The sequence below is a fragment of the Mustela lutreola genome, chromosome 7 (genome assembly GCF_030435805.1).
Source record: "Mustela lutreola isolate mMusLut2 chromosome 7, mMusLut2.pri, whole genome shotgun sequence".
Lineage (NCBI taxonomy): Eukaryota > Metazoa > Chordata > Mammalia > Carnivora > Mustelidae > Mustela > Mustela lutreola.
Genome location: NC_081296.1, coordinates 71,285,459 through 71,310,618, shown reverse-complemented (window position 1 = coordinate 71,310,618; position 25,160 = coordinate 71,285,459). Strand labels below are relative to the sequence as shown.

Sequence of the window (25,160 nt, the reverse complement as noted above, 5' to 3'; positions counted from 1 at the left end):
CCTGAACTCTAGGCAAGACCTGAAGTCATCAAATATTTTTGGCTACTTCAAGTGACTCAGGGGAAGAAGAATGGAGATACAAAACAGGATCAAAAGGCACCTGATACCAGTAGGTAAATGCTCCTCAGCTCCCAGGGACACCACCTCTTGCCCCTTTCTCCTTCCGGTCTATTCTGGTCCACCTCCTCCCCTCCCGCTGCCCTGGTGCGCTCATTATAACCAGCCTCCCCCAGCACAAGGATGGCAACTGGGAGGTGGGAGGCATGATGTTGCCAGCATCCAGAGGTGCGTGGGGCTGACAAGCTTCACTCCCCCACTCACTGAGATCACTTGGGTCTCTCCAGGTTTGTCCAGATTCTCAAAAACAGCCTCCTGTCTATCAGCTCGGACTTCGATGAGGTTTTGCTTATAGTTAACGGTGAGGTTCCTCTCCTGGATGATCTCCTGCAGGGCAGCTGCATACTTCTTAACCCCAAAAATGGTTCCAAGAGAAGTGTTGAAAATGATATTGGCCTTGGATCGCTTCCCTGTCTGGAAAAAATGGAAAGAACAGAAACAACCAACATCAAAGCATTACTCCAGCCACCTTTTTTTTTTTTTTTTTTTTTTTTTTAAGCCTAGACAAGAGGGGTGCCTGGGTGGCTCAGTTGGTTAAAGCCTCTGCCTTCAGCTCAGGTCATGATCTCAAGGTCCTGGGATCGAGCCCCGCAATGGGTTCTCTGCTCAGCGGGGAGCTTGCTTCCCCTTCCCTCTCTGCCTACTGGTGATCTCTGTCGAATAAATAAGTAAAAAATCTTAAAAAACAAAACAAACAAAAAAACACCTAGACAAGAATTAAAAGAATTAAAACCCTCAGAAGAGAGCTCACCAGCTTGCTCCATCACTATACACTATACACTATACACCAATTCACTATCTCCTTATTTTCTGTCAGTGACATAGGAACTAAGTGCATATTTGAGTCAAGGGTGCCATCCATGTGAAGGCCAGAGATGAAGTCAAGTCCAGGGAAAGACAAGCTGAATTGTTTATTGATATACTCATTTGTTCATCCACTCAGTCAGTATTTAATGAGGTCCTAGAGGTGGCTGGTACTGTTCTAGGTGCTGCGGGAACAGCAGTGACCAAAGTTCCCATCCCATTGGCTCATATATGCTTGTATTGTTCATATGTTTCAGAGGCTGGTATTTTCCCAAATGCCTAAGATCTCACAGGGCCTGAAAGAGAAACTTCCTCTTGGCCATCTAAGCCTCTATAGAAAAGAGTTTGCAAAGAGAAGTCCAGGTGGGAAGAAGCAGCTAGTCTCTCTTTTTCTTTGTTCAGCTCCTTTTGGGATTTGTTCATCTGGAGCACACTATTTGCTTGTCTGTTCATCTGGAGAGAAAGAAAGAGGTTGGGGAGGCGCAGGGGAGAGAGAGAGAGAGAATCTCAACCAGACTCCACGCCAAACACAGAGTCCGATGTGAAGCTCAACACTGGGCTTGATCTCATGACCCTGAGATTATGACCCTGCAATCATGACCTGAGCCAAAAATCAAGAGTCAGATGCCTAATGGACTAAGCCACCCAGGTGCCCCTGGATCACACTATTGGAAAGAAGTTAGGTGGGTAGAAACCTCAAAAGCCTGTGCCATCCAGTAATTCTCATGACCCAGAATGACATTTCTTAGAAACAGAAACAATGACTCGAACTGTTCCTTAATTCCCCGGGGTGGCTGGCACGGGTTTGCATAACTCAGGTGAAGGCTTCCCAGGGTGGGTTCCAAGCATTGCATTCAGAGGGCTCTTCTGTCCCAGCTACCTCTCCCCTTCTCTCACCTGCCCCTTTACAGAACCACAGGCTGCTCTGAATCCTGCCATTGCCTCAGGTCAAACTACACTGCAATAAACCAAATGTGACAACCCACACCTCGGTAGGAGGCCGAGAGCCGCTTCCTGCTGCTTCGGGCCAGATGGACTCAAGCTGCCGACATGCTGGAGGCATGTGGAGTGTCCCCACCCAAAGAACTCTTTCCACCCAAGTCTGAAGTTCTAGGTCAACATTTTTTTTTTTTTTTGCCTTTAGAATTGGCATTTTGCCTACTGTGTTTTCTAAGATGTTTATCAAGAGCCAAAAAATATTCATAACTTTGAACTTGAGTGAGAGCAATGGAGGATACTTTTTTTTTTTTTTAAGATTTATTTATTTATGGGGCGCCTGGGTGGCTCAGTGGATTAAGCCGCTGCCTTCGGCTCAGGTCATGATCTCAGTGTCCTGGGATCGAGCCCCGCATCGGGCTCTTTGCTCAGCGGGAGCCTGCTTCCTCCTCTCTCTCTGCCTGACTCTCCGCCTACTTGTGATCTTTCTCTCTGTCAAATAAATTAATAAAATCTTTAAAAAAAAAAAAAAATTATTTATTTATTTATTTGACAGAGAGACAGAGAGAGAGCACAAGTAGGCAGAGCAGCGGGCAGAGGGAGAGGGAGAAGCAGGCTCTCCACTAAGCAGGGAGCCCAATGCAGGGCTCGATCCCAGGGTCCTGGGATCATGACCTGAGCCGAAAGGCAGCCACTTAACCAACTGAGCTACCCAGGCGCCCTGAGGATATTGTTATGTGAACAACCAATTATTCAGCTACATGGAAAACTTTAAACAATCTCTAATGTATCTCCCCAGTAGATGTCTATATAGACATTAAAATTATGTTACAAAGATTATTTAATAACAAGTAGCACATCAAAATTTGTATGGCATGATTAAAAGCATGTTAAAAAAAAAAATTGGGGGCACCTGGGTAGCTCAGTCACTTAAGGCTCCAACTCTTGATCTCAGAGTCCTGAGATCAAGCCCTTCATTGGGCTCAACTCTGGGCATGTATCCTGCTTAAGATTCTCTCTCTTTCCCTCTCCATCTTCACCCCCCATGCTTGCGTGCATGCTCTCTCTCTCTCTCTCTCTTAAAAAAGGAATGTATAGGGAAAAAATAGAAGGACATGTCAAATTGATAACAGCAGCTATATTAAAGTAATTGGATTATAGTGACTCCCTTTTTTCTACTTTATAAACTCCCAATTATATAATTTGGTGGATACATAATAAAAATTTATAAATAAAAAAGATATTTTGACATGGATAAAATGGAATTCTGGCATTACTGGATCAGCACCGCCTGCCCTCCCTGTCTCTATCCCTGGGCAGGAAGCGTACCTTCTGGAAATAGGCTTCTGACAAATACATGATCTTCTGGGGCGCTCCAGCACATTTTACAGGGGTATTTGGGAAGGTAAAGATGGCATTGCCTTCCTTGAAGTCCTGCAGAGCTTTCCACGTCTTCTCCACCGTCTTCACTGAATAATTGGACCCTATTTTGGGATGGTCAAAACCTTCAGGTAAGCCTTTGATCTGCAAAATGCACACAAAACAATTATTTCTTAACAAAACTGCAAATTCACAGGTATAAATTTTCTAAGTGCAAAACTCTTTTTTAGTGCCTTCGTTCTCTGCCATTTCAATAACCAATATTTCAGTGCAATTGTGAGGCCCCAGGATTCACACACACTGGAGTAGGCAAGAGGGCAAGGGACCTGCTAAGATCAGGACTGTGGTGCCTGGAGTCAGGAGCCAAACCACAGAATGGACTCGGCCCATGGGAAGGCCTTTGCCTTGCTGGCCTTGGGAGTGTGGTTTGAACGTATCTCTTCCCACCATCAAGGTGAGGACAGGAAGCCAGCCACGCTTCCTTTTTGGAGAATCAGTTGCCTTTCTGGGAAGAAGGACAGGCAGAATCAAGGGCCATATTGTCAATAATCACAAACCTAAACTACCCTTTATCAGTTGTACCAACTCTTGGTAAAGGCAGTAAAGGCTGGCCATTAAAAACATGGACTTGGGAACCACACCGATCTGGCTTGAGTCCCAGCTTTTCCACTTACAAGTGTTATGACCCTGGGTAAATATCAAATATCCCTAAGCCAGTGGGTCTCAAGGGCAGTTCCTGGGAACTTGCTAGGAATGCAAATGATCAGTCCCCACCCAGACCTACTAATTCAGAAACTCAGAGGCAAGCCCAGAACTCTGTCTGGCTCTCTGGTTGGTTCTAATGTACACCGAGTTTATGTTCATCATCTGTAAAATGGGTGTAAAAGTAACTGCTCCAGAGGGCTGTTGGCAGAAGGATATGAGACCACAAACAGAAAGTGCTTAGAAAAATGGCACCCACGCGGTAAGTGCCCCACAAAGTGTCTGTGTTCCTGCCAGTGAGATTAACTGGACACTTGACTTGGCTGCTAGAAGGTTCATAGAGTGCTGTGAAGATGGCTGAATATCGAGCACCAGTACTTCCAGCAAGAGCACAGAGAACCATCAAAAATCAGTGATGAGGATGGGTTGGTCCTTCAGAACCTCCCAGGCTGTTCTCCAGACTGTAGGGCAACCACGCGACACGCACCCCTCAGCTGTCAAGGAAACAGTGCTAGGATCTCCTCCACGAGGCTCAGTGTGAAAAGCGGCTATTCCTCCGATTATTGACCATTATTATCTCCTGCTACAGTTTAAGTAGTTGTAATAGCAGCAGTTTCAATAGCAATAATTCTCACTATTATTATTTTTATAGAATCTCCTCATATTTTAATGCTTCTGAAGTCTCAGCCCATGCTAACAGTGGATAGTTGTTCACTGCAGGCCTCTGGGGCAGATGGGGAAATCATCCTGGATCCTAGACACAGATGAGGGAACTGAAGAAGAGCGAGGTTGAGAGACCCACACAGAACCAGACGCCGAGACTCTGGACCACTGCCTCAGGGTCCCCTCTTGTGCCCTCCATCTCTCCCGGTTCCTAAAGCAAAATGCACTATCCAAGGGATAAACAAACAGCTGATCTCGTATCTCCTTCATTACTTGTCTCTAGTTTGAAGAGGTTGTTGTTAGGAAAAAGGTGCCAGAAAGCGGTAACCAAGTTCGTTTTAGAAGACTGGTCACAAAGGGCACTTTATGACCCCTCATCCAAGTCAAGTTGCTTCCCCAGGAACTCTGGAGCAGAGGAGATAGGGACAGTCAGAGAAAGAGAGGCAATCTGATCCCCCCTTTGGCTGACCAGGCCAGGGAGCAGGACATCATGGTGCAGACACCCCATGGAACTGAAGGGAGAAAGAGGCAACTCAGTTCTACACAGCAAGGGGGTTTTCTTGTGAGTCTGGAAAAGCCTGCTGTTTTACAAGAATTGCCATTAGGGTATGATGCTAAGCTTGGATTAAAGCTTAAGGCTAAAACATATATCATCATGGTTGACATTGTTGACAAAATCTTAAAGATTTTTTTAAAAAACCATAAAAAGACTGCTGCAAAAAGAAAAGCTAAAAGAGGATCCCTTAGCACCCTTTCCTGCCAAAATGAATACAAAGCAACTAAATGCAGCATTTGAACTTGGCATAAGGAGGCCAGTGCAACAGAAGTAGTTTAAAATCGTACCTTCTCATAGTCCAGCTGAATCCCAAGAGCAATAATAAGGTATTTGTAGGAAATCTGCAACACAAAACAATGGCATTTTAGACCAGGATCCCAGAAGTGGCAGCCGGAGGGGTAACTCAGCCCCAGCCCCATGCCTCCATTTTCTACTGAGGACGCCTTGGGGCTGTGGGTGATGGGCAGGGCACAGGCAGGGAGTCACGCTCCTATCTGCCATCATGTCTGCCAGTCTGTTTCTCACACCTCAGTGCTTCTTTCTCACACCTCAGTGCTTCACAAGCATTGAATAGCCTGCCTGGCCCCCAGAGGGCTTGAGACTCCTTGTTTTTACACAGTGAAGAGGGATACAAAGAAGCAGACTGTTTGTGTGGTGCTTCTGTTAACACCTCCTCCCGCTGAGGCTGAGGCGCTGAGGAGTGAGAGAAGCACTTCCTAATCTTAAAAGACAATCAGTTTTAAAATGTGTGGAGTCAACTGTGAATCCCCGGCAAATCTGACCTGCCATATGGATCGGATCGATTTTGTAAGTGAGAAACTGCTATTTTGAGGGTCATGGAAAAGGATGTGATTTAAAATCCCCTCTTTAAATATGGGTATTGTGGGGCATCTGGGTGGCTCAGTCGGTTAAGCACCTGCCTTCAGCTCAGGTCATGATCCTGGGGCCCTGGGATCGAGTCCCACGTTGAGCTCCCTGCTCAGCGGAGAGTCTCCTTCTCCCTCTCCCACTTCCTGCCACCCCCCACCATGCTTGCGCACAAGCTCTCTCCCTGTCAGATAAATAAATAAAATCCTTTAAATAAATAAATAAAACATTTAATTAATTAATTAATATATTGTGATCACCCATGCCAAAGGCAAAAGTTTCCATAAGTATCATGACGGGAGATGTGGGTTTAAGATCAAAGGGAAGAAAGTTGAGGCCAGAAAGTATAAGCAAGAGAGATGTAAAGAAACAGGACTTGCCTAGAAAACTGGAGGTGGAGAAGGATCGTGATGCAAGTCAGGAGCCCAGCAAAGCTGTTGTAATGAATTGGGTTGGTAATGAATTGGTAACGAAATGGGTTGTAATGAATTCCTGTACTCAAAAGGAAAAGCAGAGCAGACCTTCAACTGTAGGTCACAGTTGAAGAGAGAGGACTCTAAGACCTGAGAGTGCTCAGCTCAGGCTGAGAAACCAAGGGCAGCAAGTTTCTGCAGAGGTCCTTCCCTGGGATCCAGGAGGCTCAGCTCCAAGGTCACCTCCACAGTGAGGCCTCCCAACGATTCAATTGCCCTCCCCGCTGGCCCCTTCTGGGAGCTTCCTTAGTGTATATGATGCTTTATAGAACTGGTTGCATTATATAGGAATAATATCTTCCCTCACTACACTGAGTACCCCAGACAATAAAGGTTATGTCTTATTCAATATTCCTGAAATTAAAGTGAGGAACTCAGTCATGTTTCTTGGATGGACGGATGATTTCAGTTGTTTGTGAAATATGTAATTTATCAAAGCACACAATAATATACACATCTTCCTCTGTGTGATGTGCCTATCCATAGAGCGCTGTACCCTGAAAATTCCTTGTTCCATAGCAGTGTACCAGGCCCATTAACTACCTGACTGAGCTATGCTGAGTTTTCAAGGTCAGTGAGGCCAGATGGGACATGGGATCTAGTGGGTGATGATCTATAGGCAAAACATGAACACGGTCAACAAGAAAAACCTTTGGTTTGTATGCGCCCTGATTGTTTAATTACAGTATAATATTGATTATTTTTAAGGACTGGTAACAGACAAGCTTAATATTATGGAAAGAAAATCATTAAGGGAGAATAAACCCTAAGAGAGCAAAGAACAAAAAGAAAGCCTTAAGCCTTCTAAGTTTCCAGGCCAGATGATTTAAATTTTAAGGAACTGCAAAAACTTGTAGACAAGACTTTTGAGCAATTATAGGCAACAGTGCAGACATTGCCAGAAGGCTCAATACGGGCACCTATTCTCATCTTCTACAGGAGGTGGGGGCAGTAAACTCTGATACTAACAATCTCATAAACGGGATTTTCTCCATGGTGAAATTCCAGACTCATCTACCAAATAAATGTCTCCTGGTGATTTGGAAAAAGAACACCAAATAGGTTCACAGACTGCAAACTGCTTTCAGTCAGTCAGGGGTTAAGAACTAGGTCAGCACACAGTGGATACCTAATAAGTATTTCCTTTTTCTTTTTTTTCTCCTGTGTTCTTTAAAAAATAGTAAGAGTAACATCTCTTGAGCATTCACTCTGCAGGAGACTGTTCTGAGTCTTTCGCATGTTTTAATTTGTTTAGTCTTCAAAACAACTCAATGAGGTAGGTGGTATTATAACCATTTTTTTTTTTTTTAGATTTTATTTATTCATTTTAGAGAGAGAGAGCGAGGAGGAGCAGAAGGAGAGGGACAAGCAGGCTCTGCACTTAGCGCAGAGCCCAGTGCAGGGCTCGATCTCACGACCCTGAGATCATGATCTGAGTCGAAATCAAGAGTCAGATGCTTAAGCAACTGAGCCACCCAGGCACTCCTTATTAGTCCCATTTTATACAGGTAAAGAAACTGAGACACAGTTTGCTCACATATATTTACTGAGCATCTCCTATGTGACATACTGTGCTAGGTCCTGGACATACAACATTGAACCAGAAAGATACTGTTCCCACCCCTCCAAGAACTCAGTCTAGTGGGTGAGATAGGGATTATCAGATAATCATAGAAATAACTACTACATCACAGAATGCTGTGATAGCAGGTCAAGGGGGAATCTGACCTAGTCAAGTAGGTCAGGAAAAGCTTTCCTGAAGGGGTATATCTAAGGTAGAGATGAGTAGGAGTTAGCTAGGAAAAGAGATTAAACTCAGCATGTGCAAATGGCCTAGGGAAGAAGGAACCTGAGGCTTCTGAGGAAATGAGAGGGAAATGTGCTGGAGCAGAAACTATGAGAGAGAGAAAGGAACCAGAACCAGGTTAGGTCTGGAGAAGGACAAGGGCCAGTCCACACAGCCTACAGGACACATTCCGGACAAGCAGACCCCTGCATCAGGGAAGAGTCAGAGACATACTGCGTCTGAATGTCAGCAAAGACTTCAACTCAGTCTTGAAGAAATACTAATGTATAAACTAATAATGGAATATTTTGGTAAAATGTTAGCAAAACATATTTATTAAACAATGTTGATTAATTTTTGCAAGCTAGAAAAAGCTCTCTAGGGACATGTTATCAAATTAAAACTTTGAACTTAAAGAGCTTGAGAACCTTGAGAATCAAGAGCCAAGCCATCATGGATAATGGCTAGGAAAAAAAAATACTAACTAGATGACAGAATTGTAAATCCACAAGATCCAGGCAAGTTGGGAAGATCAATAAAACCAACAAGATGACATCCCCCATGAGTTGTTATATGCAGATTTCTGAGATCTGGCAATAGGAGACTTTTGCTTAATAAAACCTTGGAATAAAGTCCTGCCAGTTTACACCAACTTCTTCTCTAACCCTAAAACAAGACATTGCAACTTTCCTAACAGTCTGAGCATAAGTAAAGTCTAAGTAAGGTCAGAAGTGAGAACACCTACCAGTGCCTCTCTTTCTCAAGAGATGATATAATTTTATGATTCTTGAGATGCGCATGAATCCAACCACAGAGGGCTCTAAGCTCTATGTGGAATGTGAAGGGGTCTAATCAAGGAGGCAAGCACTGCTATACCAGGTGATGTACGTGGTCAGAGACAGGTATCCTGGACCCAAAGGAAAGGAGCCCTGAACCTCAGCCTTCTGTTTAATACTGTCTGATCTCCTGGAGATTCTGGAGAAAATAAGTCCATCAACAGGGAGACATCATTTGTAAGTTTTATGTATATATATATATATATATATATATATATATATATTTATATAAAACATTTATATATATCAATCTTATATATATCCTCATCTATTATATAGATTCTAATCCATTACATATATCCATATATTAGATACAGATGGAGAAAGCGTGACCTGACACTGGGTCATGTGGGAAAAAAAAAAACAGAAGTCTGAAGTGACCTTAAGCCAAGCATGAATCAGCACTGTGCTAATGGTTGGTAAAAAGGCAAATGCTAATTTAGGCTATATCCAGTTGTGAGAAAGAAGAGTGTCACTCTGTTCTGGGCTGTTCTGTAAACCTGCCTCCTCTTCTGGGCGACCTCTTTCATGGGGCACTGATATCCACAGATGATGTCCACAGCAGGGCAGAGACAATGGCGAGGGCCGTGGAGACGCGGCTGGAGGACAGGAGAAAGTGCTGAGCAAAGTAGCGTCAGGGCACAAATCTACCTGAAGACTAGATGTACCCAGACAAGAAGAGCCACCCTCAAACAGTTGAAGAATTCCTCCACAGAAACTGAATGATACTCTTGGCCACCCTACATACAGGACAAAGCAAGGAACAAGAAAGGCATTAAGCCCCAAAACGCCCTGGGGGCCCAAGAGAATATGAAAGAGGCTACAGAAAGGGTGGGTTCTGGCTCTGCTGAGGCAGAACTTTCATGTGACCCGTCTGTTAAAAAATGGAGACTGATCGCTTGTTGTCAGAGAACTCCTGGACATGTCAATACCAACCCATTTTAAATCCAATCCCTCCCCACAAATGGCCCACTTCCAAATACTGTGCTCTACTTCTTTTCATTAATACTCATTACCTTCTAACACACTGTATCATTTACTTATTATGTCTACTGGTTATTGTATGCCTTCCCCTGCTTAAAATTAAAACCAGGAAAGTGGGGTGCCTAGGTGACTCAGTGGGTTAAAGCCTCTGCCTTGGGCTCGGGCCCTGATCCCAAGGTCCTGGGATCGAGCCCCGCATCGGGCTCTCTGCTCAGTGGGGAGCCTGTTTCCTCCTCTCTCTCTGCCTGCTTCTCTGCCTACTTGTGATCTCTGTCTGTCAAATAAATAAATAAAATCTTTTAAAAAATAAATAAATAAAACCAGGAAAGTAAGGATGTTTGTTCTTGTTCACTCATGTATGTCTAAAACTGTATTGTTTATAGAAGACACTTAATAGGGCACTGGGCCGGCTCTATCAGACCAGAGCATGCAACTCTTGATTTCTGAGTCATGAGTTTGACCCACACTGGGCATAGAGCTTACTTTAAAAAAAAAAAAAATTTTTTTTTTTTTTTTTTTTTTTTGAGAGAGAGGGAGCATGCATTGTTGGGGGTGGCCAGCAGAGGGAGAGAGAATCTCAAGCAGGCTCCACACTCAGCTCAGAGCCCAACCTGGGGCTTGATCTCACAACCCTAAGATCATAACCTGAGCTGAGATCAAGACTAGGAAGCATCCAGGCACCCCTAGAGCTTACTTTAGAAAAGAAAGAAGGAGGGACACCTGGGTGGCTCAATTGGTTAAAGCCTCTGCCTTTGGCTCAGGTCATGATCTCAGGGTCCTGGGATAGAGCCCTGTATCAGGTTCCCTACTCAGCTGGGAGCTTCTTTCTCTCTCCAGTGTTCCCCTGTTTGTTGTGTGCTCTTTCTGTTTCAAATAAATAAATAAAATCTTTCTTTTAAGATTTTATTTTATTTAAGAGAGAGACAGTGAGAAGAGAGCACGAGCAGGGAGATGAAGGAGAGGTAGGTTCCAGCTGAGCAGGGAGCCTGATGCGGGGTTCAATCCCAGGACCCTGGCATCATGACCTGAGCCAAAGGCAGATGCTTAACTGACTGAGCCACCCAGGTGTCCCAATACATAAAATCTAGAAAAAGACAGAGAGAGAGAGAGAGAGAGAGAGAGAGAAAGACACACAGACAGATGGGCTGGAGGGGATAAGGAAACCCCAACTCTGCGCACTCTCTCTCTCTCTCAAATAAATAAAATATTTTTTTTAAAAAAAGACTCTCTAAACTCAATGAAATTTAATGCAAAATTTAATCATCTCAGGATCCTGAGATGGAGTCCCAAGTGGACTCCACACTCAGTAGGGAGTCTGCTCAGAACTCTGTCCCTCTTCCTCTGCTGCTCCCCCAGTGTGTGTACGCACATGCGCACATTCTTTCTCTCTCTCTCTCTCAATCTTTTTTTTTTTAAACTGGTATGTATATGCACTTTCTAGATAAGGCTTTTTATCGGGTGCTCAGAAAGATCCATGACCCCAGGAAGGGTTACAACTCCCTGCAGCCAATGAGTCCCTGTTTAGAGGAAGGGATTGGACTTGGAAACCTTTCAGATCCCCAACAACTCTCAGATTCTACAGTTCTGTGACAACGCCTACCAGGGTGCTTGGCTCAGGGGCAGACCAGAGGACAGAACCCTGCAGAGGACTTCTGAGTCTGTCACCTCACCATCCTGCTCTCGTCCCTATAGTGGCTTTGATCTCTGGGTTTTAGGAGCAGACTTCTAAGTGGTACTGACACTTCAGAGTCTCAAACTCCAGGAGCAGAAATCTTCCTTAGCCCTTCCTTAGCCCCACACCGTGGGGACTGCCATGGTCCCTTACGACTCCAGCATAGCACCCCTGGCATAACAGGAAAGGTTATTTTCCAAATGTCTTCCTCCTGAGGTCAACTGACAGTGAGAAGCGACTGTTTCAAAAGTAAAAGGAAGGAGGTGCTGCTATTTGAACATATGGTGATAGTATCTGTTGAATAAACACTCAGATGCAAGATACTGTACCAAGCAACCGAGCAACAGTTCCACAAATCCGTGTCTTAGTTGTTCATTTATTCGTCACTCGCTCCTTCCATCTAGCCCACCCTTCACCCACCACACCCCTTCCCACCTCGTGTACTATCAACACACACACACCCATGCACACACATGCATATATGTTGCCCTCCATGTGGCGGTCCTGTTTGCTAATGGCTGTCCATGAACACAAGCCCTGACTAACAAAAGCCAAAGGACCCCAATGCTTACCTCCTTGCCACTGTCTGTGTGGACACAGTTCTTGTCGGGGTTCAGCTCAACCACTCGAGCTTTGATCCATTCTACGCCAGAGGGTATCACACTTGCAGTGGGACGGCCCGATGCGGATAGCTGCTTGGCTCCAGCGCCCACCAGTGTCCAGATTGGCTGGTAGAAATGCCTCTGAGAAAGTATTTGAAGATCAGTTTCGATTTGAGACGAAAAGGGTCATAGAGAAAGGTACATAAGCTAGACTCTCAATTATCCCTCCTACCCCTTGCAGCATCCCATAAAAAAGCCTTAGAAGGTTAGTCTCCCCCGAGCCACCTACTGGCATCTCCCATTATGTTAAACTCTGAAGGGAGTTTAACCTAACACAAGAATTCTGCCAAGATCATCCCAAAAAAGCCATCAACTATCTTTTGTGACCATTTTATTATTTGTTGCTCAAAGCTGATTTGATGCTTAACATATACATGTTATATTATACACATACACACACACACATATACATGTTATATTATACACACACACACATATTATGGATACATTTATATGCACAGACATTAAGAAAAATTAAGCATGGCCGCCTAAATGTGGTTCCTTAGAATCATCTGGAGACATTGGGAAGTCTGGGAAGTTTACAACCACTTTTGAAGAGTCTCAAAACTTCCTGAACTTCCAATGGCGCTTCCCAAGCCCATGGAGGACTGTAGACACTATTGGCCCTAGGATGTCCTCTCCTTTCTCAGGGTTTTTTTTTTTTTTTTTTTTTAAGATTTTATTTATTAAAAAAAAAAGATTTTATTTATTTATTTGACACAGAGAGAGAGATCACAGGTAGGCAGAACAACAGGCAGAGATAGAGGGGGAAGCAGGCTCTCTGCTCAAGCAGAGAGTCCAATGCAGGGCTCAATCCCAGGACCCTGAGATCATGACCTGAGCCAAAGGCAGACGTTTAACCCACTGAGCCATCTGAGACTGGCACCGTCTCAGGAGTTTTATGCCCGAAGATAGTAGGCACCAGATCTTACCCCCGATGCCAAATTTCCACTATTTTTCAAGAGTTATCTAGAGTTATCCACTGTTTTTCTAGATGGTCCTCACTTGAATTAAGCTAGTTTTTTTTGGCTCATGGGCCAAGGGCAGATTGATCTAACCGTTTCTGAGAATCCTGGTGCACTCATGCAGTGGCCGGAGGGATCAGGAACTCTCAACACAGCAAAATGCCTCAAACTGGCTGGACAGAATTGCCAGCCACAGAGATGCTAAAGAGGATACAAAAAATGCCTTTGCAATCTCCATACAGCCAGTAATAGAGGTGCTCAAAGAGAGGAAGGCAGAGGTCTCCAGTAGTGAGAACTCACTAATTTCGTATCCATCTTGAACAGGAAAAGGAATAAAAACACAACCTCAGATTCTGTTTTAGACTACAAACAAGCACTGGCTCCACCAATCGCTAAACCAGACACAGGAGAGAAACTATCAAAGACCCGAACCCCTCATAGCACCCCTGAATGACTTCTATCCTTCACCTCCTCACGGGGGAGGACAGCCATGACTCCGGCCTCCTGAATTGTGCCCAGTGCCTCAGAGAGCCGTTGTTACCAAGACTAGCCCCAGTGGGACACGTGCCCATGGGTGAGCTACAACACACCACAGGCCCGATGGAGCTCTCAGTCCAGTGTAATTTAAAACACTGGGGCACCTTGGTGGCTCAGTGGGTTAAGCAGCTGCCTTTCGCTCAGGTCATAATCCCAGGGTCCTGGGATCGAGCCCCATGTCTGGCTCCTTGCTCAGCGGGGAGCCTGCTTCTCCCTCTCCCTCTATCCTTCCCTACTGCTCATGCTCTCTATTTCCCTCTCTCTGACAAATAAATAAAAACTTTTTAAAAATTTAATTTTGGGCACCTGAGTGGCTCAGTTGGTTAAAATTTTAATTTAAAAAAATTAAAAATTAAAAATATAGGGGTGCCTGGGTGGATCAGTGGGTTAAGCCTCTGCCTTCGGCTCAGGTCATGATCCCAGGGTTCTAGGATCGAGCCCTGCATCTGGTTCTCTACTCAGCGGGGAGCCTGCTCCCTCCTCTTTCTCTGCTTGCCTCTCAGCCTACTTGTGACCTCTGTCAAATTCAAAAAAAAAAACAATTTTAAATAAAATAAAATAAAAATTAAAAAAATAAAATGCTGACCCTGAATTAGTCACTTTAAACAGGAAATGGTTGAGAACACACCCTCTCAGATCACAGCCTATCCATCTGAGACTACAGGCACGCCCCGGGACACCTCACAGTGGCTCTGCAGACTTCTTGAAAAGGAATGAGCTTTTCTTGACCTGCCTTCCCCATCAAACAGGCACTGGATCCATTTTGCTTTCCTCCCAAGGACACTGCTCCCAACTCGTGTACACCCAGCTCCTCACAAAACATTAGTCAAACCACCAAATATCTGGAATATTTTTTATGAAGCTACTGGATCATCTTAAAATGTTTTGCATGAAATAGAGCCTTACACACACTTCCCAGCTTCCTGGCACCTCTACCCTTTTCTGCTTTATAATCTGTTTATAATCCCTGGTTCTTCAATTTCTCAATCCCACTAACATCTTTCCCAGAGGCCTCCCTGACTCTCAACTCATCACCTGTTCTCCATACTAGAACAGAGAAAGAAAGTGTAATGGCCACTGATCTCCCTCTGGATACTAGCTTGGAACTGGGAGACCTTTTTGGGTTGAACTGTCTCTCCCCAAAAGATACCAGTACCTGTGAATATGATCTTATTTGGAAATAGGGTTTTCACCGATGCAATCAAGTTAAGATGAGGTCATGCTGCATTACAGTTGGCCCTAAATCCAAGGACTGGTGTCCTTATAAGAAGGTCACTGAAGACATTAGAGACACACAGAAAGAAGGCCATGTGAAGAGAGAGGCAGAGATTGGAGTGATGCCAGCTATAAGTCAAGGAACACCAAAGACTGTCCACAACCACCAAAGCTAGGAGAAAAGTATGGGACAGATTCCCTCTCCTCTCCACAGCCTTCAGAGGGAGCATGACCTTGCTAATACCTTCGCATTAGACTTCTAGCCTCCAGAACTGTGAAAGAATAAATCTACTGGGGCACCTAGGGGGTTCAGTCGTTAGGCATCTGCCTTCGGCACAGGCCATGATCCCAGGGTCCTGGGATCGAGTCCCACATCGGGCTCCCTGCTTGGCAGGAGGCCTGCTTCTCCCTCTCCCACTTCCCCTGCTTGTGTTCCCTCTCTCACTGTGTTTCTCTCAAATAAATAAATAAAATCTTTAAAAAAAAAAAAAAAGAAAGAATAAATCTACTGTTTTAAGCCACACAGTTTATGATCATTTGTTATGGCAGCCCTAAGAAACTAATACAGAGAACATGAAAGCCTAGAGATCTGTCCTCTCCCATTCTCCCTCTCCCCACCTTCTCCCAATCCTTTGTACACAGAAGGAGAAGCACTAACATGGGAACAGGACAGCAACAGGGCCTACAGCCATCCACACCCTAGCCTCTAACACGCACGCACACCTACACACAGGCACAGGGATTCAAAAAGGGGAGACTTACCTCACTGGGCTCAACAATGGCGACGTTCTCCGCACCCACTCTCCTCTTCATGCGGGCGGCCATACTGATCCCACCGCTGCCCCCACCCAGCACCAGCACTTCATAGTGGTTCTTGGCGGCAAGGCTGGACCTTGTGTGCAGCTGAAGGAGGCTAATCTGCTGAGTGCCCAGCCTGAGGGAGCAGGCAAAGAGCTGGGCTCGAGGGCCAGACGCCATCGCGGCCAGTGGGGTCATCTTCAGGCTGGATCGGGCTAGAAAGGAACAGATAAGGCTAGGAGTAAGGAAGGACCACTATGGGACCAAAGCATTTTCTTTCAGGGAGGAAGGGGAAGCTGGCAACTGACCAGCTCTAGTTGGTTCCCACCATCTGCTCTCAAGACCATTTCCCATCTGGCTGTAGAAAAGTCTCCTGGGAACATCACTGAGGCTAACGTTGGGCTAAGCTTTCCATTTCTCTCATCCTCCTTTCAGGACACCTCGGACTCTGAACTAGGTAGGCCTCACCTTTTAAGTTCTAATAATTTGCCTATACTTATCCTTATCCATCCATAACCCTAGGGCGTCCTGTGGTTTACCTGCCTGCCCCCCCATTTTTCCTCAGATATACTCTATTTATTTAACTTTTTAGTTCCTCAAAGATGTGGGAGTCCACAGAGAGATACCTGTATAATTCCTTACCATAAAGCACACCTAAGACCTTGGGGAATTCCTAAGACACCCACCTTCTGCAACTCAGAGTTCAGACCAAGGTAACTGGGGCATTGGCCGCCCTCAGAAGCCTCCTGGCTCTGCTTCCCCGCAGACATGCAATGTAATCACATCACTGACCACAGGTCAGCAAAAGCCCTCCACACCCTTGGTAACTTCAACCAGAAGATAAAAAAGCCATAAAAGGAGCCCTGCCTGGTATTGTAAAGTTATGTTTTATATACAGAATCTGCACGTGCTGCTGACCAGTCTTTTATTATGTCCAATTCAATAAACAATCTTCCCTTCACGGTTCCTCCCAGAGACCCACTTCACCGGTTTCTGTGCTGAGCAGTTAGTGCTTTGCCAGAGAGGAAGTAAGGGCCTCTCGGGACCTGGGCCTGGCTTCACCCCATCCACGCAACGGGTCTCACACTTTGCACACCCTCCATTTGCGTAACTTGAAGGGCCCAGACTCAAAATATCACCCTCTTTGTGTATTCCACTGCCCCAGATTTTACCATCAAGTTCCGTCCTTCAGGTTCAACAATGCTCCAGGAACCCTTTACTAAAATGAGGGTACCCGGCTGGGGGATAACACTTCTAGTTGCTAAGGTCATGAACGTCATCATGGGAACACTTCAATTCCATGATTTTTTTCCCTCCAACTAAAGAAGAGGAAGGCTACACGAGGGGATCACACAAAGCCAGGATGGGAAAAGGGTGGGAAAGGGATTAAGAAAGGCCCTGAAGGAGGGAGGAATGAACTAGTGGGAAGGACCAGGAGGTGAGAGCTGATTTTGATTAGAATTAACTATTGCAGAGTTTTGGCAAACCCAACAACTTCCTCAGTGTCTCTGCTCTGAGGTCCAAAGTGGAGGTGGGGAAGGGGGCGTGGAGGATTTGGGAGCCTACAGTAAGTGGGGCAAGCTCGTACATTGTAGCTCTAAGTTTAAAATCAGTGCAACCCTTCTAGAAAACAACATTTCTCATCTGGTGACGCTGTGTTTCCATTTCTGGGATTCCAAGCTAAGGAAATAACCTCTAACGCTGAAGGAAAAAATCCTTTACGAAGATACTTCTCACCTACTCATTCCTAATATGGTGAACCTTCAGTTAACTGGTTGTGGACTGGCTCTGATTTCATCTTGGTTACAGAAAACCCACAGGCTCCACTCTGGCTGGGGAAAGCTCAGGTCCCAGACTGTTTTAACCATCACTAATTCATGACTGATTCAATTTAATATGGTATGAAGGGGCAGGAATAGCGGTCTGAATGTCAGAACATTGGGGGAAAGGTTAAGTACCGTTGTACATGATAATGGGTGATTTTGAGTTCTTCTGCTTTTCTGTTTTATAAAATCTCACCTATATACATAAATTAATGTTACAATAAAATCTTTATTTTGACAAGAAACATGTATGAAGTCTTTTACATTAGCCTTCAATCTCTGAGTTAGATGCCATTATCATCCCCATTTTACAGATGATAAACTTGAGCCAGGGAGCAGTTCAGTGACTTCAAGGTCATACAGCCCATCAGTGGTGGGCTGTGAACTGAATCCAGGCACTTTGGTGCCAGAGCCTCTACTCTAAACCACTGTCCTCTACTATCTGTGTGATCTTTATCAACAACAGCAAAACGCTGCCTATGTGATAATGTTAAATGAAAAAAAAAATCCAGATATATTTTCCACCCTTCACCATTCCTTTTTATGGTACTGACACCTAACTATTAATGTTGGGGTATTAACTATAATTCATTTTTCTTCTTCTTTGTACATGCTTTTCTCAAGTTTTTGTTAATGAACTCTAGATTTTACATTTTGAAAATCAATTCTTTTTTAAATGATTTGAGGAAAATCGCCATGTAGGATTTTGCTGTCTCATGGGGAGAGAATTTTTTTTTTAAGATTTATTTATTTATTTATTTGAGAGAGAGAGAGAAAGAGAGTGCGCGAGCATACCAGTGGTGAGAGGGAGAGGGAGAATCTCAAGCAGACTCCCCACTGAGCATGGAGACTGATGTGGGGCTTGATCCCAAGACCATGAGATCATGACCTGAGCTGAAATCAAGAGTCGGAAGCTTTGGGCGCTTTCGTGGCTCAGCTGGTTAGGCGTCTGCCTCCAGCTCAGGTCACAATCCCCGGGTCCTGGGAGAGAGCCCCACATCTGGCTCCTGCTCCCTGGGGAGTCCACTTCTCCTCCCTCTGCTCCTCCCCTGACTCGTGTACACTCTCTCTCTCTATTAAATAAACAAAATCATTAAAGAAAAAAAATAGATTTGAGGGACGCCTGGGTGGCTCAGTTGGTTGGACGACTGCCTTCGGCTCAGGTCATGATCCCGGAGTCCCGGGATCGAGTCCCACATCGGTCTCCCAGCTCCACGGGGAGTCTGCTTCTCTCTCTGACCTTCTCCTCGCTCATGTTCTCTCTCACTGTCTCTCTCTCAAATAAATAAATAAAATCTTAAAAAAAAAAAAATAGATTTGAAAGCTTAACCAACTGAGCTACCCAGGTGCCCTGGGAAAGAAGTTATTTTATGGTGAACAGATACCTATCACTTCCTGCTTTTTTCCTATTTTTCACAAAATGACAGAATCACCACAAAACTCTTCACTTCCCAGAAAAGGGAAACCATTTTTTCACGATCTTGAGGCTACATCTTAAACCCCACTGGAGAGGGTTAAACAATAATGATCTAGGAGGAGGCCTGGCTAAGTTTCTGGTTTCTAGCTGCTCCATCTATGGTTATTTAACCTCCTAGTCCCCCTTCCAGCCTAACACACCAAGTTTTTCTCTTGGAAGAGGAAGAGTTTACACAAATATTTCCTTCATTCGGCCAAGATAGCTAGTTCTGTTCTATTTCAGCAGCTACCCATAGCCTGTTTCTGGATTCAGTATTTTTAAACACAAAGTCCTCTCAACTCCAATAGCAACAGTCATCAAACAGAATGTCCTGAGGATTGACTACAATAAAAACTCCTGAAGAAGATGCTGAGAGCTTCTGAGTTCATGACACATGCTAGGAGGGGGAAGCGCTCCCCGACCCCCATACATATGCTCTCGTCAATGTGGCTATTTCCGAGTTGTAATAAACTTTAAGTATGTTGTAATAAAATGGTAAGTTTATAACTGGCAAAATTTAAGTTGTAATACTGGTAAGCATGAGTAGTGTTTTCTGTGTGTCATTCTAGTGAATTGCCAAACCTAAAGGGGGATCATGGGAACCCCCAAATATGTAGTCAGCTAGGTAAAAGTGTGGGTAACCTGGGACCACATTTACAGATGATATCTGAAGTGGGGGCAGCCTTGTGGGACTGATCCCTTAACCTGATGTAATTCCAAGAGTTACCACCAGAATTTAATTGTTGGGACACCCACTTGGTGTCAGAGAACTGGCTAATGTTGGAAAAACCATACATTTGGTGTTAGAATATTAGAAGTGGTGTCAGAAAATATCATGCAGGAACCAATAAGAAGTTCTGACATTATCTAAACCAAGTCTATAGCAACAACCAAAAAAAGAAAAAAAAAAAAAAAACACAACAATGAAAGGAAGCAGCAGTCACACAACCTTAACCAGAAGGCAAACAGAAAAGAAAGACCAAACTTGACCCTGAAGCCAGCAGAAAAGAAACAGAATATTTCTGCCAACCAAATAACGAGGAAGCATAAATCTAATATGACTTCTTAGTCTCTCAAGAAGATTATCTAAAACATATTTACTTATTCAGTTAAGAAATAAGAACTACCCACACAAAACAGACAATCATATAAAAAAGTGGGCAGAAGATATGAACAGACACTTCTCCAATGAAGACATACAAATGGCTATCAAACACATGAAAAAATGTTCATCATCACTAGCCATAAGAGAGATTCAAATTAAAACCACATTGAGATACCACCTTATACCAGTTAGAATGGCCAAAATTAACAAGACAGGAAACAACATGTGCTGGAGAGGATGTAGAAAAAGGAGAATCCTCCTACACTGTTGGTGGGAATATAAATTGGTGCAGCCATTTTGGAGAACAGTGTGGAGATTCCACAAGAAGTTAAAAATAGAGCTTCCCTATGACCCTGCAATTGCACTACTGGGTATTTACCCCAAAGATACAGATGTAGTGAAAAGAAGGGCCATCTGTACCCCAATGTTTATAGCAGCAATGGCCACAGTCGCCAAACTGTGGGAAGAACCAAGATGCCCTTCAACGGACGAATGGGTAAGGAAGATGTGGTCCATATACACTATGGAGTATTACACCTCCAACAGAAAGGATGAATACCCAACTTTTGTAGCAACATGGACAGGACTGGAAGAGATTATGCTGAGTGAAATAAGTCAAGCAGAGAGAGTCAATTATCATATGGTTTCACTTATTTGTGGAGCATAACAAATAGCATGGAGGACAAGGGGAGATGGAGAGGAGACGGGAGTTGAGGGAAATTGGAAGGGGAGATGAACCATGAGAGACTATGGAGTCTGAAAAACAATCTAAGGGTTTTGAAGGGGGTGGTGGGAGGTTAGGGGAACCAGATGGTGGGTATTAGAGAGGGCACGTATGACATGGAGCACTGGGTGTGGTGCAAAAACAATGAATACTGTTAGACTGAAAAAAATAAATAAATTTTTTAAAAGATTAAAAAAAAAGAAGAAGAAATAAGAACTACCAACGAGGGATACCTGGGTGGCTCAGTCAGTTAAGCAAGGACTCTTGATTTCAGGCTCGGGTCATGACCTCCCGGTTGTGAGATGGAGCCCTGTGATCTCGGTGCTAGGTGTGGAAACTGCTTAGGATTCTCTCCATCTCTCACTCTCTCCCCCCTCCCCCTCTCCTTCTCTCTCTGCCCCTCCCACACCTAGGGGGGAAAAAAAGAATTAACTACCAATGATACAGAAGAATGCAGCCACTTTATGTCTACTTTCTTACAAGGTGAAACACACATTTTTTAAAAATAAATAAGGCAAATTTAACTTGCATTTAACAAGTGCATGTAATACATTTTATAATTAAATGATTTCATGACTCTAAGCTAAATAAAAATTCTTCAGTGAATCCTACATCCATTGAGAGCCTCCTGCAAGGTATCAAAATAAATGCTTTGCTAAAAAAAAAAAAAAAAAAAAAAAAAAATTTAAAAAGGGGCACCTGGGTGGCTCAGTGGGTTAAAGCCTCTCTGCCTTTGGTCTAGGTCATAATCTCAGGGTCCTGGGACTGAGCCTGCATCCGGCTCTCTGCTCTGCAGGGAGCCTGCTTCCTCCTCTCTCTCTCTCTGCCTGCCTCTCTGCCTACTTGTGATCTCTGTCAAATAAATAAAATCTTAATAAGTAAGTAAGCAAGTAAATAAATAAATAAAGGCTTTGCTCTGTCTGTAGTCTAACTGACAAATGAAATCCCTGCTGACTGAAAATAAGACCGTAACCTAGGCATCTCCTACTTACATCACTGGCAGCTGGCTCCCGCCTGGGGCCAGATAAGTCTTTGGGACCCCTCACCTTTCCACTGCTGGCCCTTCCTGCAAAGGCAAAACCCAGCACCTCTGTAGAAACATCCCCATGATCAGGGAGCCCCACAGCCCGGATGCGGGGCTCGACTCCAGGACCATGGGATCATGACCTGAGCTGAAGGCAGACGCTTAATGTCTGAGCCACCCAGGCGCTCCTACTCAGGGCCCTCTTACTGAAAGCTCCACCAGGCCAGTCAGACTTGCAGTTAACCTTTCAGCGACTTCTGCTCTTGCACAAACAGTGGGTCTCTGTACGGTTCACAGCTGTTTTACCTCAAGCCTACACTACACCGGGCAGAGCCCTCCTTGTAGAACACCTCCAAAATCAAAGCGGAAAAGAGATAAGGAATAGCCTCCAGCTCTGGCCATCCCCTCTGCTCCTCCCATCCTGCCTCTCTGCCCCCGGCTTCCCTGGGCCAGGCTTTCTCTGAGCTGCTCTATCCTGAAAGTCTGAATCCCTGCGGGTCCGGCACCAGTGAGCCTTGTCCGCTCAGCCTCTGTGATGAGACTCCAAAAAGGCTCCTCCTCCTCCACTAGCCCCTCCCCTTTGGGCTTTCTAGGCTTATTTACTTAAATCGGCCCTGTGGCTGTCATTAGTTACAGCTCAACCAAATTACTTCCAGAAGATAGTATTTGATAGGAAAAAGTAGGGAGAAACTGTCACAATGATAATAGCTACATTTACTGAGCATTTACTAGTTCTACTTTACTTTCTCTCAGGGACTCCTTAAAATAGCATTGTATAAGGGATGGTGACATCCCCATTTTACAGAAAAAAAATGACGTTTAGTGTAAGGTTGGAGGACTTTCCTGAGGTTACATCACTAATTTAAGCAGGAGAGTTTAATTCAAACTGACTCCTCAACTGCGTTCTCACAGTGTTGGGTCTAAGAGATAATTGGAGGAAAATGACTACTGGCTAAATTGTACTGATACTCAAATTTAAAGTAACTTCTGCCACCACCCCCCCCCCCCAGAGGGGTGGGAGGGAATCTACAAATTGAAAGAAAAAAAATTACATTTCTTGGGGAGGGGTGAGATATAATAACAGCACTAATATAATTTTTGAAGAGCCCTTATCTTTTAGAAATACATACTAAGATTCTTAAAAATGAAATGATTTAGAACTTGCTTGAAAATACTACAAGTGGAGTAGGTAGAAGCTTAGAAAACACAAGACTGACCATGAGTTGATAATAATTTGAAGCCAACTATGGATATATAAGGGCATTCTCCATGGTAGGAAAGTGTCCAGAATTTAAAAAAAAAAAAATGAAATAACAAAAAACAATGTGTTAGAATGGGCAGCTCTTTAGTTACTGAAATGATCAGTTGTGGGCATATTTCAAGTAATAGCAAGATAACAGACATGCAAGGAATAGCAACACAATTACAATCATACTTCCCTCCTGTGTGACTTCCCTCCTGTGTGCACAGAGCTGTGCAACTCACCCGGCCCATACCTGAGCCCCCCTGGAGGTACTGATACCACTTTACAGATGGGCAAACCAAGGCTCAGAGAGGAAGGTGATCTTCCAAAGGTCACACAATGTGTCAGCAGCAAGACTGGAGCCACAGTGAGTCCTTTATGTGAACAGCAACTTTTACTGAATGGCCCCTGGAGCACCAATGCAGACATTCACAGGAGCTAGTAAGTCAGAGAACCATTACCCAGCTCGAGATCTCTTCTGGGCTGGGCTGGACCTGGAAGGGCAGAAGAGTCCTACAACCCCTAGAGGCCCCACACACCATCTCCCAGAGAGGCGGGACTCTAGGCAAGGATAGATCCAGGTTTAAGGGTCATCAAAGCCTATACATGTAGGGACTGAAATTACAAACACAAAATTAGATATCATAGTTATTATTAACTTTGAATGAGAAAAGAAATCACAATAACTGTCTGGATTCTTGGTGATTCATGACTCTTCTGATAGCTCCCTCAGGCAATTTATCGGAAATACAAGCACAGAAATATTTCCTGGTTGCAACTTGGCTGCCCCACCCCATCCCCTCACCCCCACAGCCACGTACCCCTGCTAGAACTCCCTGCCCCCACAAGGACCTGGACAAGAGACCGGGCCTGAAGCTTCAACTTCATGTGCTTCTGGAGAAATTCACCTCTAGTGCCCACAGCACGCTTTTAAAGCACTCTGCCCACCCACCCACATCTCTCTCCTTCTACCAGTCCTGAGTTTTGTCAATCCCCCCCACCCCCTCCCAACATAACATGGCTTGTTTGGACAATCGGAACCTAGATCCTGTGAAACTGGTTCCTCACTGTCCTACGGCAGATTTTTATGTGCTGGGCACTGTGCTGGGCACTGGAGGGAGACATATTATCTTCACTTTACAACCAAAAAAAGTAAGGCTACAGAAAGACTGGCTATATTCTCAAGGGACACAAAGACAATAGAAAGAGAGAAAGAAAAAAAGAAAGAAAGAAAGAAAGAAAGAAAGAAAGAAAGAATTAAACAAATAATAAAATAAATAATAATTAAAAAAATAAAAACAGGGGCGCCTGGGTGGCTCAGTGGTTTAGCCTCTGCCTTCGGCTCAGGTCATGATCCCAGCATCCTGGGATCGAGTCCCGCATCGGGCTCTCTGCTCAGCGGGGAGCCTGCTTGCTCCTCTCTCTGCCTGCCTCTCTGCCTACTTGTGATCTCTATTTGTCAAATAAATAAATAAAATCTTTTAAAAAAATAAATAAATAAAAATTAAATAAAAACAGGATTCAACCAGAAGAGACGGTAAAGAGGGAGGTAGAGAAGGAAAGCAAACATCGTCACTTTCCCTGGCGCACGGAGAATACTCCTGGGAATTTGCTCGCACAGCTAGAGAGGCTGACACGTCCGGAGAGCAGCAGTCAGCAAGAGGGAGACCTAGGAGAGCCAATGGTGCTGTTTTCGTCCAAAAGTCAGCAGGCTCGGGACCCAGGAAGAGCTCATGTTGCAGTTTGAGTGTGTAGGCAGAAGAAAACTACTGTCCCAGATCAAGGCAGTCAGGCAAGAAGGATTCTCTCTTGGCAGGATTTTTTTTTTGTTC

The 25,160-nt window shown here is 44.5% G+C and overlaps 1 protein-coding gene across 2 annotated transcripts in view; it reads right to left on the bottom strand.

Moving 5' to 3' along the window:
• SQOR (sulfide quinone oxidoreductase) overlaps positions 1-25,160 on the bottom strand; it is a 51,646-nt gene that overhangs the window by 13,827 nt on the left and 12,659 nt on the right. For both annotated transcript variants that reach the window (XM_059181452.1, XM_059181453.1), the window contains exons 2-6: positions 15,918-16,168; positions 12,349-12,519; positions 5,446-5,499; positions 3,187-3,381; positions 322-531 (exon numbers count right to left, since the gene is read on the bottom strand). In XM_059181452.1, the coding sequence (XP_059037435.1) occupies positions 322-531; positions 3,187-3,381; positions 5,446-5,499; positions 12,349-12,519; positions 15,918-16,151 (864 nt within the window). In that variant the 5' untranslated portion in view covers positions 16,152-16,168. The remainder of the gene's footprint in view (positions 1-321; positions 532-3,186; positions 3,382-5,445; positions 5,500-12,348; positions 12,520-15,917; positions 16,169-25,160) is intronic.